Source organism: Syngnathus leptorhynchus, chromosome 6, assembly GCF_054491065.1.
Source record: "Syngnathus leptorhynchus isolate UIUO chromosome 6, UIUO_Slep, whole genome shotgun sequence".
In the NCBI taxonomy this organism is placed as follows: Eukaryota; Metazoa; Chordata; class Actinopteri; order Syngnathiformes; family Syngnathidae; genus Syngnathus; species Syngnathus leptorhynchus.
Genome location: NC_141200.1, coordinates 5,687,786 through 5,707,279, shown reverse-complemented (window position 1 = coordinate 5,707,279; position 19,494 = coordinate 5,687,786). Strand labels below are relative to the sequence as shown.

The 19,494-nt window shown below is 42.4% G+C and overlaps 3 protein-coding genes across 4 annotated transcripts; 1 reads left to right on the top strand and 2 right to left on the bottom strand.

Moving 5' to 3' along the window:
- Window positions 1-1,941: 1,941 nt before the first annotated feature.
- Window positions 1,942-16,008, bottom strand: spi1a (Spi-1 proto-oncogene a). Of its 2 annotated transcripts, XM_085915363.1 has the most exons (6): window positions 15,943-16,008; window positions 15,407-15,482; window positions 3,598-3,691; window positions 3,363-3,532; window positions 2,902-3,067; window positions 1,942-2,631 (listed from the first exon to the last, which is right to left on the bottom strand). In XM_085915363.1, exons 1-6 carry the CDS (start codon window positions 15,996-15,998, stop codon window positions 2,324-2,326), a joined length of 870 nt encoding a protein of 289 aa, XP_085771489.1. In that variant the 5' UTR covers window positions 15,999-16,008; the 3' UTR covers window positions 1,942-2,323. The 2 variants fall into 2 exon arrangements, with proteins under 2 accessions (XP_085771489.1, XP_085771490.1); XM_085915364.1 differs by lacking the exons at window positions 15,407-15,482; window positions 15,943-16,008 and adding an exon at window positions 4,132-4,241.
- On the top strand, window positions 4,938-7,906 carry tmem276a (transmembrane protein 276a). Its single transcript, XM_085914705.1, has 5 exons — window positions 4,938-5,006; window positions 5,105-5,669; window positions 5,946-6,059; window positions 6,155-6,292; window positions 7,144-7,906. Exons 2-5 carry the CDS (start codon window positions 5,282-5,284, stop codon window positions 7,389-7,391), a joined length of 888 nt encoding a protein of 295 aa, XP_085770831.1. The 5' UTR covers window positions 4,938-5,006; window positions 5,105-5,281; the 3' UTR covers window positions 7,392-7,906.
- fibina (fin bud initiation factor a) lies at window positions 10,777-12,123 on the bottom strand. The gene has a single exon (XM_085915366.1). It carries the CDS (start codon window positions 12,103-12,105, stop codon window positions 11,482-11,484), a length of 624 nt encoding a protein of 207 aa, XP_085771492.1. The 5' UTR covers window positions 12,106-12,123; the 3' UTR covers window positions 10,777-11,481.
- Window positions 16,009-19,494: the final 3,486 nt, after the last annotated feature.

Below are 19,494 nucleotides of genomic sequence, written 5' to 3'. Positions count from 1 at the left end.
GCAACGACGGAATGCGTGCACTCTGATTGGCTCAGGCGATGACGTCGCTGCAGAAACTTCCGCCATGACGTCACGTCAGAGGTAGAGTACTTGTTATTTCGGCTTCTCCCGGTAGAGGTCACCAGAGCAGCGCAATCGTTTCCATTCATCTGTTCCACTAACCACTTGGATATTTGATGTACAGCAGTGGGCCCCAATCTTTTTTGCGCCACGGACCGGTTACGTGTCAGACCGGCCTTTATATGAATAAATAATACATTTATGTAAATAAATTATATATTTATTATAAATATATATATAAATATATAAGTACGATAAAATAAAATGATACGACTAACCCTAACCCGTCTTGACCTGAACCGATGGATGTAATTGGGAGAGAAAAAGTTTTTTAGATTTTTCAAAATAAATTCTTACTCATTTTTGGACGTTTTGCATGCTCGACTGGGGAAACTTGTCACGTGACCGGGACAAGCGTCTTGACATGAATTAATTAATTACTAATTAACCCAAACCCTAACCCAAGGACCAACCCTCACCCTAAACCCAGCCCTAAGCCTAGGCCCAACCTTAGCCCTAAGACTAGCTCTAACCACAACCATAGCTCTAACCTTAACCCTCGCTCTAACCCTAACCCTAACCCTAACCCAAACCCTAGCCCTAACCCTAGCTCTAACCCTAACCCCTAACCCTAACCCTAAACCCTAAACCCTAACCCTAACCCTAAACCCTAACCCCAACCCTAAACCCTAACCCCTAACCCTAACCCTAAACCCTAAACCCTAAACCCTAACCCTAAACCCACCCTAACCCTTGCTCCAACCCTAACTACACTTCCTCAATTTTTTTTTATAATAATATATTTCAAGTAACACCGGTCGCTGGCGTGAGAGTCCAGAACACTAACCACTACACTATGGAACCCTTGCTCTTGTTTCACGGAAAGTGCATACATATATTCTTTTATGGAGCAGCTCATAGGCGAATAGTGTGGTCAGTGGTGGTCCCCACCCTTTTTTGCGCCACGCACCGGTTACGAGTCAGAAATATATTCGCGGACCGGCCTTTATATGAATAAATAATACATTTATATAAATAAATAACACATTTATAATAAATATGAAATAAAATGATACAACTATTTCTTTCTTTTAGTAATTTTTTTTTTAGTTTTTCCTTGCCCTCTTGGGAGCTTAAGATCAGGGGATGCTTTGAGAATAATTGTCAATTTGCTTTGTATATGAGAAGCCCTTTGAGACTGCTTGTGATTTAGGGCTATATAAATAAACTTGACTTGACTTGACTTCTTTCTTTCTTTCTTTCTTTCTTTCTTTCTTTCTTTCTTTCTTTCTTTCTTTCTTTCTTTCTTTCTTTCTTTCTTTCTTTCTTTCTTTCTTTGTCATTATTTTTTTTTTTTATCATTTATTAATTTTTATTTATTAGATTTTATTAACAAAACTCACCTTTACCTTGAATTAGTGGGAGCACTGAGCTTGTTTCTCAGACATGAGCCGGTCCCATCTCGGCGTAATCGGAGACAATGACACCTGAAGTGGTTAACGTTTGTCTTTATTTGTTTGTCTTTGTCTATTTTTTTCATTTTTTTTGCTGATTCTTTAGTCGTAATTGTAGGTACATCATCTCTCATTAGATGATATCATGGAATTGGCAACTAAAATACTACCTTACCTGTACTGTCTTATGAACCAAATACTGATAACATCAAGTACTGTATGCAACAATAATTGCAATCTAGCCAGCACAGTATACTAGTGGTTAGGACGTTTGCCTCAATGCTGTGACAGTTTTGCCCGCAAAAGAATTTCCCTTGTTTTTGAGATGCTGCTCTGCGAGAAGCTGAATCAGTCTGGGGAATGAGCCACCCAGCAGTATTGGATGAAGATGTAATAACTTTCCGACAGTGGCTCTTTGGTTGGAAGACTTTATTTTCTCCTGTACCCTACAGTTTATGTCAAAGTTACTGCAGTCTCAGAAAAATTGCTGCACTTTCCCTCAACCCTTTTCTCTGCTTCAGCTTTAATGGGTGGCAGACATTTTACAAAATGGATTCAACAATTTGCAAGTAACCCTAACCCACCATATGACCCCTTCTATGACAAATGTTATTTATTACATTATTGATTAGAGCAATAAAATGTCATTAATGTGTTTACAATAATACCTATATTTCTATTGGAGTGAAAAGATGATAAAATGAAAAATTTGAGAACCAGCAACTATCTCACAGGGAGTAAATAAATAATAATGCATTTGCAAGGTCAGAATACCAAATTTATGTATAAAACAAAACAAAAAATCGTTATTAGTGACAGTGTTGTGAATAACAGTTCCTCAGAACTTCTTCACTGAACTGGTAAGTCAGCTTCTTTTTGACCTTTTGAATCTCGCCAGTTTTACCATAGTTCCTCAGAGCACGAGCCATTTTTTGGTAGGTCATTTGTTTGCGATTTCCTTTTTGGAATCCCCAGTGACTGGCCAAGGCTTCTTTGTGTTTAGTGGAGAATTGGAAGATCCCCTTTTCCTGGTCCACCCACCAGATAGAATCACTCATGTCGCCGCTTCTCAGCAAGTCCAAGAGAAACTGGTACAAGCGGATTTTCCTCTTGGCGTCTAGATTTGAAAAATATGACTCTCATTAAGGATTTGTCGTTGTTGTTTGATATTTTAACACCCGTTTCTGATTAGTATTGCATTTTTAGAATCAAAATTAAGCATTATAATCTGACTGTTTTCATCCATTCAAGGAGGCTGCCTTTTTATGCAGCACCGCCCCCTACTGGCGACTGAAATTGACGTCAATTAAAATGCCCATGGGTTCCCGTTGTAAACATCACGTGTCAAAAACCCAGAAAACAGGAACATTTTTGAGTTGGTACTCACTTGTGTCTTTCTTGATGGAGGGCAGGTTATGGTATTCAGATGCGTCCTCACCTTCCGATACCTCAAGTGGGGGGCTGACGCCTCTCTTTTCCTCTTCTGAATAGTACTGGACGGACGAGACTGGGCTTTGGTACTGATAGTACAGTGATGATGTGTAATTTGAGATCTTGAAGACAAAACATACAAATATATTGTGAGGATATTGAGTCATGCAAAAAGAGGATGTAAATTGGTGATGTCTCATTGGTGCTTTTCTGTGGCTCAAACTTGTAATGAGCAACAGTTTGTATGTTCATCAGGCTGGCACAACATTCTTGGAATATTGAAGAATGCGCCATTTTTTCCACTTGAGAATGGACAACATGTGCATGAAAATTCTGGACCATTATAATCGTGGATAAAAAAAGAAAAAGAAGGTACAATGGCGTGTAGAGTGTAAGGAGATTTATAAAAGGCCTCACTTGTGGCAGCACCGAGAGAGACGGTTCCAGGTGAAGATGACCATCGGTGTTGTAGCGAAAAGGTGGAATTTGTTGAGGAGCAACACACTGCAGCTCTGTTAAATGACTCGACGGAAAATGGTCAAGGTCAGCAGGCTGGACATGCTCCGGGTGGTAGCTCCATCTGTAGTCTGAAAATCAGCACATGTTGTGTGACTCAGAGCCATGAAGGGTTGGTATCAAATCGGCGTCTTACCTTCATAAACGTCCCCCACGTTAGTGAGGTAAGGGTACAACTCTGCCGGTGCTCGATAACTCTCTGGCTCACTTTGAATAATTTCCTCAGAGGCCTTTGGTGAGAGGAAGTATACAATTGTGAAAAAAAAAAAAGTTGTTTGATTAGATTACTGTTAAAAAAAAATTAGGCGAGATACTAAAAAATTCAAAGCAACAAGCTGCAATAAAACTATAATGACCAAACATGTTTTACTATTTGGTGACCTTACACTACATATGTTATGTACTGTGCTTCTTGTATAATATGAGTAATGGCCATTTTAAACACATGGAAAGTAAATAAACACAAAAATACATTGCACAACAATGTAAAGTTGTCCCTTCAAATCCTAAACAGAACTTTTCATTAATATACAAGTGATATATAATGTCACAAATCATATGTACAAAAAACAAGGTAAAGTCATTCTGCACTACAACGGTCATTAAAAGCTGAAATAGCTGTTTTCTGTGTGTGCGTGGGCTAAAAGTGACAAAAAAAATGAGCACTTACAGGTGGTATGACAAAGCCTTCCATGGTGTACGATTAGAATTTTGAAGCAGATCATAAATGGTAACTTTGTCTTCTCCTGCCTGAGTGACAATGTGACACATCGAGTGACTTGAACAGACAAACGGGAACTGAGAGTGACCTCAAATGGTCACAGTCCCAACAGCCAATTGTCGGATTATTTTACATCTCTACTTCCCTGGCAACTAATTAAGTCACATTTTTAAACATATTACATATTCATCAGTGATTCATATCTGAGTATATAATACATGTCGACTATCAATACCAACAAAATGTATTGTTAGATGGCTGCTTAATGACGGACACTGAAACCAAAAGCGAAGTTTGGAATTAGCTTTGTTCCTCTTTTAGTTTGGAATAATGGTTTGGGTTGAGGAAGTTTTCTACATGAAAATGAAACTCAGTGAAATGCCATTTTGAAATGTATCTGTTTACGTGTTACTTTTGCTCAGTACTGCTTTTCAGTTGAATGAAGACCCATTACAGACTAAAAGACGGAAACTGGAACAGGATGATGGAGAGAAATGTCTCCAAGCTCAACCAGTCACTCTTTGTGCCAGATTTGATTCGAATGGTGTCTTCCTGTATTGAGCTTGTATGTTCCCCTTTGACACTAGCTTCCATTCTTCATTTCAATAACATGCACAGACCTCAGCTTCCTCATGGATGCAACCTTATGGATGCACAAATGGGTGGCCCTTCAAGAATAATCATCTACTTCCCATTCCGATTACAATTTTCTAAATAGGGGAATTGCCGCACTGCATTTGTGTGTAAAGTGTACACCGAGATCATTTTCCAGTAGACAGTAGATTTTTATAACTTTGGCTCCAAAAGGCAACATGATCACTACAGTAAGCTCCTGCCGTCTTGTTTATGACAGTATCAACATCTTGTTGTTGTCGCCATCTAGCGGTGTTATGTGTTTTTTGTGGGGGACCAATCCTGTCAGCATCCGGGCTAGAGAGAGCTGCCAGGCAGAAGCAGACAACCAAAACATCGCATCCAGGCCTCAGCATCTCCATCCTTGGTGCGGCGATGCTTCCTACCAACCTGACCATGACTCCCTGAGGGGGTCTCCCTGTCTCGCGGAGGAGATTTCGCAACACGGGACCCGCATGGAAGGAACATGGCGGCGATGAGGACTTTAACGGCGGCGGGTCTCGTTCTAGCCTTGTGCGCCCTCGGCCTGATCGCGGTGGCCATCGGCACTGACAATTGGTACGAGACAGACGCCAGGAGGCACAGAGAGCGCTGCAAGAATTACTCCAACAAGAGAACCGACCCGGGCTACATCTACATCTCCAACAACAACCTCCCGTTGCGCATGCTGCCCAAGGCGAGCGCCCAGTCGGAGGCAGGAATGCCGAGGCTGCGGGCTCGGCGGCACCTTACGCCTCAAGCCTCCGCCATGGAGTCGTTGTGCAATCGGCATTTCAACTCCACTGTCACCGGACTGTGGAGGAAGTGTCACCGGATGGGATTTGACTTGGAGACGGAAGATTTAATCTTTAAAGGTTTGCTGCAGTAGTCGTATTTGTGTGCGTACGTATGAAATGGGTTGAAACATCTTGCGCAATCCAATCGAAATTGCAGGTCCACATTAAAAATATGAACATAGTGACAGGCGTGTTTGACAATACGATTCTCCATCTTGGTGTGGGTGGATGGATGCATTTGGTGGATGATGAAAGGTTGTTGGGGGGGCGGGGTACGGGGGCATCTTCTTATCCTGCCAGGATCGTTGACGTGACCCCCCCCCCCCCCTTTTTTTGTGCCGTTTCCTTCCACAGGATTGGTTGCACGTTGCACTCCAATAAAATACTACTACTCTTCATCGGCATTGCCCAGAAACGTGCCCATCAACCTGACCAAGACGATCAGGCAGGATGAGTGGCATGCGCTACGTGAGTCTTTTTGTTTTTGCCTACTAATAGAGTGGAAATGAAACCCCCAACAACAACGATAGCAAAACGCGTTGCTCCAACTTCTTCTTTTGCAGATCTCCAGAGGATGACGGTGAGTTTCATCGGCATGGCCATATCCATCATCCTGTTTGGCTGGACTATTGGCGTGCTGGGCTGTTGGAAGGCACATGACCTCATGCAGTATGTTGCTGGACTGCTCTTCCTCATGGGAGGTAAGCGCAATACGCCAAATAACCTCATGAGGGCAGTAACCTCTAAGGGATCCAAGCGCTAGAACCCCCCCCCCAGTCCAGTTTTAGTCCTATATATATTTTTTATAAATAATAATAATAATAATAATAGTAGTAGTAGTAGTAGAATCATAATAACAACAACAATAGCAACAATAATGTATTTAATTAGAGTTTATAATAGCTTTCACAATTTTAACAAAATAGCACCATGTTAAGAATGGCCTAAACTTTCAAACAAGCTAAACAGAAACAGCTCTAAAATGCTACAACAGCCCCCCTCTAAATGTATTGGAATGGCAAGGTCTATTTTGTGATATTTCTTGTATAATAAAGACATTTAGACATCATTCGGAATTGATTCTGCTGTGACCATTATGATTTTCATCATCAGTAAAGACAAGAGAACCTGTTCCAGAAGCAGTCAATGTAAGCTCAAACTTTAACATTGTCTTTGTCATACGGATCCTTTCTTTCGCCATACTATGGCCTTTCCATTACTTTGGTAGAGGTTCATCTAAAACTTGGTTCCAAAATGCATGGCCAACCTGTTGCCCAGTAAACTGTAGCTGCTTTTTTACAACATTCCAAAATGTCATTCACTGGGCCCAATGTTTGTGCAATAGCACTTGGTTGATTTTCCCTCTTCTCTCAGCTTCCATACACAGCTCTCTGATCTTCACGTTTGTTGACGTTAAACACTCAACAGCCAAAAATCCCTGATGTTCACAACCTAACAGTAGCTAACACTCAAAATAAGCTCAAGCATTCCTCTCCATTTGACAGTAGGAAATCTTTGAACCTCCATCACGTGTTTCACTTCCTCCTGACAGGAACATGCTGTATCATCTCTCTCTGCACGTGTGTGGCGGGAATCAACTTTGAACTGTCGCGTTATCCTCGCTACCTGTTTGGAATACCGGAGGACATCAGCCACGGCTACGGCTGGTCCATGTTCTGCGCGTGGGGCGGACTTGGACTGACTCTGCTGGCCGGGTTCCTGTGCACGCTCGCCCCGTCCCTCTACCCGCCGCACACCCCCGTGGCCCACAAGCCCCGGCAGGAGAACGGCTGCGTGTGACGGGCTAACCCGAGACGGACGACACGATGACCTGCATTCGGGACATTTTGCGGGAATTCAGCAGCGTGCGGAGTGACACAAAGAAAGCACAAGAACGTGAGGGGAGGGTGAATATTTGACTGAAGATGATCCTCCTCATGACTGAACTGATCAGTGTTTTTGCTTGCTCTCCAAGAGGACAGTACTTATAGTTCAGCACATTTGTTAACACCCCCCCCCACCCCCCCTCTCCACCATCTGACTAAAGAGAATAGCACAACCTGGAAACTGTATTAAATATGAAAACATATGGATGTGTACTGTCACATTTAAAAGGGCAACCGTGTATCATTATGTATCATTCAGCACAAGTTATGTACGTGTACCTTTTGAGCCGTATGTATGCAGATGCGTTTGTGTTTATTCAAGGGAAGAAGGAAAAAAAAATATGGCACATTAAGTCCAAACTGTGTTCAACGCAAGTGTTTTTGTTGTTCTTGAGGTCGTCTACCCCAAGGGGATATTTTTCAAAAATAAAACAGCCATGCAAAACATTCTGTATGGAGCACATAATGATTGTCACACACATCAGAAATCAAAAATCAAAAATGAATGCTGACTTTCAATACCTTCCAACATTCTCTGACAATATATTTGTTTTTTATTGTGGCTTTCCGGTGGGTGTATTCCACGACGACCCTGAGAAGCAAAATTGTCCTTTTTTTGTTTTGCGCCTTTTGTGACGAAACACATTGACCTAGAAATGGCATTAACAATCAATGAAAGCATTTTTTTTTTCCTTTAAGAAGGAAGGTCTTCTACATTCCTAACACAACAAAAAGTGGTGTAAATAAGCTCAGTGGGTGAAGCAATGTTCTTTTGCTTCTCTTCAGTTGTTTTAATAGTAATTGTCAGTTTAATTCAAAACATGGAGCCAAGCAGCACATGCCAAACAATGAGTCGACGGCACACATTTAAACTTATTTGTATATAACTGACGAGGCGCACGCAGCTTGCCCGCAATGTTTACCAGAGGTTAAAACTTAAGTGACATTAAATCCCAATGCTGACTCAACTCATTTCCCGAGATTTTGCTGCTCTTCTTTAAAACTGTTGCTTAAAATAAATTGAAACTCTTTATGTGATTATTTGCAGCTGTAACCACCAAACAGTGTATATTGAAACCATTAATGTTGTCATGAGATTCCAATAGAATGATACGTGAGAATGATCTATTGTGTGTTGTTTTGAGATTACAGTATAACTGTTGGCAGCAAATATTCTTGTTTGTAGCAGTAAATTCAAAACAGCGCAAGAACAAGGCAGAAAAGCTCAAAGGGCTAAATCACATTTGGACTCAAACAGGCTCAGGGATTTGGGGAGTGTACAACTGAACAGCATCTACGACAATAGAAAATACTCGAAATGAATGGATGAAACCTAGCCAATATTAGTTTTGTCTATCATTACTTAATAAAACCAAAATCGTGAAACAAAAATCTCCTGAGATACAATTAAGCATCAGACAGATCATTATCACGCCACAAGTTCCGCCTGCTGTCTAATTACTTCATTTGCACCTCGCTAGTTTAAGCTACTAACTTTATTGGCTCCCGGCATATAAAAGTGCAATGTGCTTACTAACTGCAGCTGTGATGGCGTACAGATACTTTGAAAAATAATCCTGTTGAAGCACCAAGCAAATGTTTAAATCAAAGCACTATGCTATGCTCTCCAATATGCTGGAAATAAGCTCCGCTCCGCTCCGCTCCGCTCCGCTCCGCTCCGCTCCGCTCCGCTCCGCTCCGCTCCGCTCCGCTCCGCTCCGCTCCGCTCCGCTCCGCTCCGCTCCGCTCCGCTCCGCTCCGCTCCGCTCCGCTCCGCTCCGCTCCGCTCCGCTCCGCTCCGCTCCGCTCCGCTCCGCTCCGCTCCGCTCCGCTCCGCTCCGCTCCACTCTACTCTACTCTACTCTACTCTACTCTACTCTACTCCACTCTACTCCACTCTACTCTACTCTACTCTACTCTACTCTACTCTACTCTACTCTACTCTACTCTACTCTACTCTACTCTACTCTACTCTACTCCACTCCACTCCACTCCACTCCACTCCACTCCACTCCACTCCACTCCACTCCACTCCACTCCACTCCACTCCACTCCACTCCACTCCACTCCACTCCACTCCACTCCACTCCACTCCACTCCACTCCACTCCACTCCACTCCACTCCACTCCACTCCACTCCACTCCACTCCACTCCACTCCACTCCACTCCACTCCACTCCACTCCACTCCACTCCACTCCACTCCACTCCACTCCACTCCACTCCACTCCACTCCACTCCACTCCACTCCACTCCACTCCACTCCACTCCACTCCACTCCACTCCACTCCACTCCACTCCACTCCACTCCACTCCACTCCACTCCACTCCACTCCACTCCACTCCACTCCACTCCACTCCACTCCACTCCACTCCACTCCACTCCACTCCACTCCACTCCACTCCACTCCACTCCACTCCACTCCACTCCACTCCACTCCACTCCACTCCACTCCACTCCACTCCACTCCACTCCACTCCACTCCACTCCACTCCACTCCACTCCACTCCACTCCACTCCACTCCACTCCACTCCACTCCACTCCACTCCACTCTACTCTACTCTACTCCACTCTACTCTACTCTACTCTACTCTACTCTACTCTACTCTACTCTACTCTACTCTACTCTACTCTACTCTACTCTACTCTACTCTACTCCACTCTACTCCACTCTACTCCCACTCCCACTCCCACTCCCACTCCCACTCCCACTCCCACTCCCACTCCCACTCCCACTCCCACTCCCACTCTCCACCTCTCCACCTCTCCACCTCTCCACCTCTCCACCTCTCCACCTCTCCACCTCTCCACCTCCCCACCTCTCCACCTCTCCACCTCCCCACCTCCCCACCTCCCCACCTCCACTCCCACAAAAATGTATGCTTCTGTCGGAAGAATTAATGATCCCCCCCCCCCCCCCAAAAAATAAACGTCTTGCCGGGTGCTTTTGTGAGCCTCTATAGGTTTAACATACACAGCGGATTTTCCCTCCCTGCAATCTCGTCAAAACAGACACGTCGGCAGCTCCCCTGAAATTTCCGCAGCCTTGTGCACATATAAGGTTTCTGTGCACGTTGAGCTCCTGCTTCTTTGGACAGCGCCCCTTTCCTACATTTGTGTGCTAAACAGAGCCGTTTTGAAACAGGGGTCCCACAGGGGAAGCTGGAGTGTGAGGGAAACCAGACTGAGGAAATCACACCCAGTTGAGCCTGTTGGCTGGCAGCACATCTGGACCCCAAAAACAAGCACAGGCATCATCTCGGGCACATTTATTGCTATGCGCTTGTCGCCGACGAGAACATACAGATAGAAGATATATGACAAGTCATTAGCACAAATGTGATGATCCCGTTTGAATGAAGGCGTATAGTGGCAATGTTTGAACTTTGAACTTAAAATAGAATACACAAGGTACATTTGGATTTATTTCCCATGTATTTAATTCTTCACAATATTTTAAACAAAACCCAAATTGTTACAAATTGACTCCAAAGCGCAGTGGCTTTTGGATAAACATTTTATGGTGAAAGTAAAACGCTTCCAGATGGAGTTGGAAGGGAACGACAGGACCCAGACGCCAATTAAGAAGGGCCACTTGATGGGACACTGAGGAAATAACACAAAATAAATTTTTATAGGTTTGTTGGGCTCAAACAAAAAAACAACAATGGAATAGTATTTATATCCAAATTAGCTGGATAGTACTGCGATAAAGTGACATTCACTTATTAAAAATCAGCAATTTGTATGTTATTTTCATTGTGACATAATAAAGCTTTGTCATTATAAAAACTTCGATATTTTTTAGAGCCCCTGGGCCTTTACAACATTGTGGAAATCAACACACACACACACACATGATTGGTTCACAAAGCTCAATCCAAGTAATGTTGACATTTTCTTAGCCGGCCTCTTGACTCAGAGGAATGTTCCAATTCATATGTTGATCCCCTTTAATGACACATCCTCAAAAACTTTACAATTCCAAGATAATGTGAATGGACTACGATCCCGGATTGAGATATTGTGTTTTAAGACGACTCAGTCTACTCCCGTGGCTGCGGATGATCAAGGACAGCAGCTCTTGTTTGTCCTTCAGTCCCACCGAGATGTATTTTGTGTCCCTCAGGCTGTCTCTAACGTCCCCCACTTGCTTGAGCACAAAGCCACTCAGTTGTTGCTCCTCTTTTAGCTCGCTTTCTTGGCTCTGCTTGAACTTCACTTCTAGTTCCTCCAGAGACTTGTCTACACTGGCGAAAGCCTCAGAGATCTGGGATATCTCCCTCAAGAGGAAGCGGCCATAGGTGTCCTCTCCGTCCAAGTCGTTGGCAACCACACGGCCGATGCTCTCCAGAAGCCGCGCAGAGTCCTCCGTCTGAAGCCGGGTGAGGATCAAATCCTCCCGCACCAGCGCGTCACTCTCCTCCTCCGCCACGGAACACGGGGAGCCGTCAGAGAATCTGAAGACCATCTGGCATTTTTCCGGGTCTTCCGTGTCCTCGTAGTCACCGTCCGGGACGTAGAAGTGATGGAAAGTACCGTTGGAGATCTCGGCTTGCAGGGGGCCGCTGTAGACCGCCGAGCCGAGGGGCAGACATGTGAGCACGATGAGCACCAGAGGATTCATCGTGCGCCTCCTCTCCACAACCCAGCATGTGTGCTGGGAGTGGGATCAGGCGCACGGTTTTCATCCAGGGTCATATTACACAGCCTCCCCCTGCGCCCCCCCCCCTCCATTTCCCCCAGCATGCTAAAACTGAGCTGGGGCCCCTCGTGGGCCCTGGTCATCATGCCGACCACACAAAGCTGCTACTCACTCTCACCACACACAATACTATGACCACTTCCTCAATACAGAATGTTTTTCAGAGATGGTTATATACATGAAATTAGATGAATTGATTAACAGAACAATAAACTCAAACATGAAGTTAAATTTAATTAAAGTTTAAAAAATGACTACAAGTAGTCTTTATTCACTTATACAGCAATCTTCGTATAGTATATTTTTGTACGCATCCTGTTGAGTAAATTGTTTGACTCAAGATGTTTGTGGTAACTCAGGCCAATGATATCATTTCTAAATGATATTTATACTGTAATTATCCACCATTGTTGTGCTCCATCAGTGCAAGCTTCCCAGTGATTCAAACACAGCAACATGCAGACAATCTGCTTTCACAATATGTGCTGAAAGATGACTTTTATTTCTTTTCAACTTGACTAACCGCATACCTACTTACTGACTGGGACTAAAAAGAAACATTAGTCAGAATCATTTCCAATCCCCCCCCCCTCCTCCTCCTTCTGTGTCACATAACTTTATGACTTAATGTCTAAATTGCGGTGGAGAAAAGTAGGGCTTGAAATATATTAGTTTCATTCTCCAGACATTCATTTGGGATCAACACATTCGGAGAAAAAAAATCTCAATGGGTTGCATTCACACAGGAGCAGTTTTTGAATAGTGTTGAGGATGGCTTTAATTATTATGGATCACCGCCACGGGCCTACAACGTAAGTAAAAGTAGTACCCCAGTGATTTGTCACGTGATCATATCAGAGACACACCCCGAGGGGGGGGGGGGGGGGGGGGTACGATCCAATCTGCTGCATATCCTGGCCTGGATAATTACATCATCACAGGGTGGTCTCTATACATGTCAACAGCAAGTGGAAACATATGGTCAGCTGTAAACACAAACGGTCCACATTGTTGGCCTTGTGCTGCTATCAGTCAAGCGTGCAGCATTTGACTGTTGAACCTGAAAGGTCCCACACACTCATTGTTTGGATTTATAACCAGTTTTCCCATAGGAAATAATAATACTGCAAAGGAAATTGAAATAAGAAGCACTGCTTAGAAAGCTTACATGTATAAATATTCTAAACACGTTGGTAACAAATTATGGTGATATAATGTAAAGATTAGTCTTGTTGCAATGTTTCATTTTTTTTCAAAATTCTCTTTTACATACTGACTGCCAACCAAGGACACTTTACAGTCACACAAAGTTTAGAATATTCACTGAATCCAATTTTTAGGTTTTTGGAATGTGGGAGGAAGTCAAAGTTCCTGGAGACAACCCACAAAACCCCAGGGAGCACATGCAAACTTTACAAAAGAAGGCCAGAGCAGATTCCAACGCTGATCCTGGAAACTATGAGGAGGATACCTTCTCTAATGTTCTTATCCTGAACTCCCAGAAAAAGCAAGCAAACAAAGAGAACAAACAGAGTTAATCTGTTCAATGCTTGCTGAATTTAGAAAAATGGTGCCAAGTGTATGATAAAAACAGGGGCCCCATGATGGAGCCCTGTGGCACACCGGGGAGGGGATGGATGAAAAGGCCTTTAGCTAAATGAATCGAGTGCAGTCATTGGAGCCAGAAAATAAATAAATAAATAAACATCCACAGGATTGATCCTTTTATACTTATGGAATTGAAGCCATGAATTACTCTAATGTCAGGGCCCGGCCGTCATTTTAAATGAGAAATGGTCACGTAAAATAAAGTCACACATGACAAGATGCTGGCTTGCCGAATGAAAACATGGATATGACACAAGTTACAGTATGTCGACATTTTGCTGATCTAAACAATCACACGTCGGCACTGCTGACAGAAGCTAAAGCATGAGAGCAGAAATAAGAAAAAAAGAACACATAAAAGGAAAATTAACATTCAAGACGCAGCTTACTCCTGACAAAAAGAAAAAAAAATACACCATACTCTTTTGTTTCATATACTCCAGCCTCCATAATGTCAAACATATTTTTCTTACTGGCAAACTCCAACTCTCGATGTTCTCCCTCATAACAGGAGCCAGAGAGTGCAGAAACTTCAGCTTCTCTTATTTCCGTGCGTGACAATAACAAATAAATAGGTCAGAATGCAAGAGGATGGCTGGGTTAGAAAGAAGATAGAGAAATCACCCATGAGAACGGCAAAGACTAAGCTATCAAGGAAAAAAAGACTGGATTAAAAGACTCAAAACAGGAAATGGGTGTTCAAAAAAAAAGATACAGCCAGGAAATAAAGGCCAAACAGACAATTATTTGACATCGTGCAGCTGATGAACTTTTAGATACTGGATTTGAACAGCATTTGAACTTCAGGGGAGGGAAGCGGAAAGTGAGAGTGTTTCATGTCAGCGTGTCAGTAGGCCGAGGCATTGGTCCACATGTGTTCAATTACGTCATGGAACACAGCCATGTTTTTTTGCCCTTTAGTCATCGTGAGTAAAGACGCAGGTTGTAAAAGCGAAGGGGTGACAACAATTCTCCGTTAACTGGAGTCTTTCACCAAATAGTTTTGTCTGCGAGGTTTGTTTTCTTTGGGCCTGAAAACAGTGAGCAGCAGAAACAGTCATGTCGTCGGCTGTAGTTCAAAAGCAATAAGATTGAAAAATAAAAGTTTAGGAGAGCAGAGAGGAGTTTTTTGCCTAATGAGTCTTGAGCTTGTCATAGCTTTGAAATATAACTTTGAAACTGCATGAACTGTGAGAAATTCTTTGACCGATTTAAAAAGCGTTTATTTTCTGTTGCTTTCCGAAAGTTACAGATTTCTCAACTATTGTGCCATTTGGACTACAGAGGGTCTTTGCTTTTTCAAATCAGTAAAGATCGGTAAAAGTTGTGCTCCAAAAAAAAAAAAAAAAAATTCAAACACTCAGGCCATCACAGTGACTTTTTTCAGCCTCAATGGCTGAGATGAAAACAGCACAATGCAACGACCAGATAATGAAGGTGGACTGGAGGAGACACTAGAAACAAATAGGAGAGTATTTTGCACCAGGTGGGAGTACTAGTAGTCTACAATCCATATCCAAATCCAACTTCCAAGCCAGGTCCAAAGCCAGTGATTACATATTTATTGCCAACATTAGTAGTCCAAGAACCCAAAAAATCCAAGTCCATTACTTACCTTTGTCAATAAACAAGGCGGGTGGGAGACAGAGCTTGGAGAAACAAAATGCTGTCGAGTTCTGCAACAGGAAGTCCTAGTCAGTTGAAAATCAATGAGTTGGGTGATGTAAAGCTCAGGTACAGGTAGTGGCTTTTCAAATTAAAAGAATGAGCAGGAAATGAGCAGAAATGAAAACAATTTGGGATTTTTTTCACTTTGTATTCTAAGATGATTTAGCCACTTTTCTACCGAATTCTTGAACAACATTAGCAAACATCAGGAATAGCTTTTAATTGTCAAACGTGCGAATGCCTCGCCCAAAGGCTGTGATAGGCTTCAATTTACCCTAATGAGGTTAAGCGCGATAGAAAATGTATGGATGAATGATTTTTTTTTTTTTTGACAACTGTCATTAATGTCATCTAAATAAAGAATAGGCTTTTCCTCACAGGGAGTAGCCAAAAACGGATATATTACGAGTGACTCGTGTGTGTGTGTGTTTACTGTGTCATTGGACAAATAGCGTTGAGCCGGCGGCAAAGGGTTTTCCTCACCGTGTCGATCCGTGGGAGGCGAAGAGCTGAAAGGCTGCAGGCTGTGCGGGAGTCATGCCGCTGACACAGTGGTGACCTAATGCTTGTTACATGTCAACAAAGATTTGATTTGGATGGAATACACAATATTTTAGCACACAGTATGCTTACTATCCAAGCTGTGTTTACACTGAGTTGGCTGGATTTACACTGGAATGCCAATTCTGATTCACTATGAGCATGAAGAGGGCAAGATGCGCCGCTATGGGAGTGGTCCCAGTTGACCTTAATTAGGGCCACTCATAACGAATCATTTGATTTCCTTTGAATTCAGCGGACTCGATGTGCACATTTGTGTTGTCTCTCCCCTGCTGTGATTCATCATTCATCTTTTTTGTACCTTCAACTCCGCTTTCATTTTAGCTAAATGATGAAACCCACACAGTTAAAAACAAGCAGTGCACAAATTTGATGAGATTTGCATTGCAGAGTTTGCAAAAAGCAGATGATTCAAGCTGCTCAACTGCACATGATCGATTTTTACACCATTGAATAAATCACTCCTACGCATGCTGCAACTGACCTTTCTTCGTCCTTGGGTCCTTACAACATACACAAAATGAACCTCACTTTTCTTTTACTCAGCTCAGCTTTCCCCCCAACCCACCCCACAGAGCTGCTGTGCTAACATTATGATGTGAAAATGTACAGAACCGGCAGTTTATGGTTTGTGCTTTATTGGTGTGAAAAAAAACCAAAATGTTTTTCTTACCTGAAGCTGCCAGATGGCTTGCTTCACAAAAGCGTCTGGGAAATGGCAAAAAGAAACTATTTGGGGAAAGAGTAGGCACTTTAAAATAAAGTAAACAGAAGCCAGTCAGGAGACGAGTGAGGAGATCCTTTCCACTCAGAAAATTCTTGGTGGTGTTGACCCGGTCTGACAAAACTGCTGCTGCGATGCTTTTCATGCAAGCTGACATTGTTTTTAAGCTAAATTAGCTTTTACAGCTGGACTCGACAACCTTAAAGTACAAAATCAGACCCGACGTTCTTTGGGGCCAAACAACAGCTTTGGTCTGAATACTATTATGGAAACCCTGAGAAGATTTCTGGGCTTGATTTGTGACTTCCTCGTCCTCTGTAGTTCAACTGGATTTATCGCTACGAGCTCCATGATTACCTCGCTATGCTACGCTTTATTTCTATGCCGCGTGAACAACATCAATCCTGTCAAGGTGCACGCGGAAAGCATGACCTAATAAGCGCTGGGTGCATGCTCTCCATCAACAAAAGCCTGCAGTGCTGCTCTTTGCTTTGAATGAAGAAACATTGCCCAGTTCCAGTGCAGCATTTAGAACCTGGGCCTTAATCAACCTCTTAATGTCTCACTCAAGTTGCAATTATAGACACCGTCAATACTATACAAAAAAAAAAAAATCAATTTAACAACATGAGTTCCAAAATCAAGCAGCAATTTAGTATTTTCAACAAAGATTAAATTTTTTTTATTTGATTCCCAGTTGAAGGTTACTTGCAAGCTAAACAACGAGATGTATTTAAAACATTCACATCACATTTTCTTTTAAAGACTGCTTAGCTTAATTCTAACATTGTGGCAAACAATATAGAAGGGCCAATGACTAGCATCTGAATGGTCGTGATAAAACACTTCAAATGGATACTTGAACACAAACGGTCCAGCAAAACATGTAGACAGAAAATAAAATAACATTTATAAGAATATAGTTTTTATCCTTTACAAAGAACGACTATTACCATTGCAGATTACCAAATCACTAACAGAAGTTGAGAGAAACTCTTTCGCTTATACTGGCCCTGAATATCATTTCATCGAACAAATATTAGACTTTCGCTTGTAAATGTAGGTCAGTGCTCCTGTTCGTGCTGAGGCCAGCAGAGAAAGCCTCATCGGCCCTGAACACTTTCCAGTTCTAATAAAACTGGACAAATACTTAAACACCGCCGCGGTCTCACTTGGAATAAATGTAGCAAAAGAAAACCTCAAAAAACATTTTATAACTAGAGTTATACTTCTCAATGAATTTCTTTGACATTTTGAAAACCTGCTAATGTCACGCAGGTTACAAGCAGGTTTTCCCATCTCAGCATCGGATTAAGAATCGTGACAGCAACCTCGAGTCTTTGTTGTGCTCTGTTGACAAAATCAGCGTGTCTAATTTGAGAAATCGTTCCAGGAGTGATGTTATTTGAAACTTTTAATTAATTTTCATGGGGTTTCGCTTGTCGGTGATCACATTGGGTGTGTTAATGCGAAACATATTTTAGCATTAGGGAGCGATAAAAGCACTCCCAAAAACATCTGATGATTTTTAGACTTGACTCTTTTGTCTCCCATACTGGCCATCTTGGCCAGTTCACGTGTGTGTTTGGCTGAATTTATAGCCACCACCATTATGGGCTCCATGATTCCCTCGCTAAGCGACTCGCTTTATGTGTACCATGTGCGTACTGTAGTATCAATCATATTTACAGCGACCATGACCTCGTAACTTGTCGGTGCATGAAAGGGAAAGTGGTGTGTGTGTGTGTGTGTGACACCAAGGTTACAGCTAAGAAAAAAAACCCGAGACAAATTCAAACAATTTACAATAGCATTGGGGAGAAAACCTTTTTTAAAGCAGTGTATTTTGTTTTGTTTCATCTGCAAATTCATTCCAACGAGCAATTCAAAATGACTTATTTGTGTTTTATCATCATTCACATCTGCAGACACATCACAAAGCATTTTCCATCCGAGTCGTCAGCTTCTAATTTTCTTCGAGTCTAATGGATATGTTGGAGATTATTTGGGATTTTGCAGTAACACTGTGGACTTAAGTTCTTGATATATGTCTTCATTTCCTTGCTTGTTTTAGTCCAAGTTGTCATTTTCAAATGGAAAGGGCTTTAAGGTATTAAAGTTTCCCCATGGCACTCCACTTTTGCTGTTCTGGCTGAGTGGGAGGATAAGATGTCATTAACGACGCTGATGTGTCTTTTTGTGCCAGCAGGTAAACCGACTCTGCACAAACACTTTGGGAGTAAATAAAAGAAGAAACATGTTGTTCCAAGCTGAAAACATTGTCAGTGCTTTTGTCCAGGATTTGAGACCCGCCTGGCCCGTAAAAGCTGATCTTTTTTCTCACGTCGTTGTTTTGCCATAGAGAAACACTATTCCAACAGGGTATGGTATATGGGGGGAAAAAGTGGAATCTTGGTTTGTAATTGTAGAGGGAGCAAAGAAATAAATCATTTTGCTCCATAAACAGAATCGGCAAAACTTCTTGTGCAGACGCAGCACTTCATGAATAGACTAGCTCCAACGTCTCAGGGTAGAGCAATGACCTCAGCCAAGACCCGACAACAATCGTTTTAATCGACGCCAGTTTGTACACCTCCATGGATAGACACCTCCAATATAATTAGGCTTCAATTTTGTTATTAAATGGCAGAATTTTTGTGAGTCCTCAAAAAATTGAATTAAAAAGTCAAAGGTTTACACGGGCAAGTAACACAAATACTAGAGGAATAAATACAACAGATTGAAATTTA

Bases quoted from the DNA above. Each gene is read 5' to 3' on its own strand.
- tmem276a (XM_085914705.1), top strand. From the start codon at position 5,282: ATGGCGGCGATGAGGACTTTAACGGCGGCGGGTCTCGTTCTAGCCTTG. The intron at 5,670-5,945 runs GTTTGCTGCAGT...TTCCTTCCACAG, and splicing joins GGAAGATTTAATCTTTAAAG to GATTGGTTGCACGTTGCACT. The intron at 6,293-7,143 runs GTAAGCGCAATA...TCCTCCTGACAG, and splicing joins ACTGCTCTTCCTCATGGGAG to GAACATGCTGTATCATCTCT.
- fibina (XM_085915366.1), bottom strand. From the start codon at position 12,105: ATGAATCCTCTGGTGCTCATCGTGCTCACATGTCTGCCCCTCGGCTCG.
- spi1a (XM_085915363.1), bottom strand. From the start codon at position 15,998: ATGACTCCCGCACAGCCTGCAGCCTTTCAGCTCTTCGCCTCCCACGGA. The intron at 15,483-15,942 runs GTGAGGAAAACC...TCAACTGACTAG, and splicing joins GCCTCCCACGGATCGACACG to GACTTCCTGTTGCAGAACTC. The intron at 3,068-3,362 runs GTGAGGCCTTTT...TTTGTCTTCAAG, and splicing joins CTCTCTCGGTGCTGCCACAA to ATCTCAAATTACACATCATC.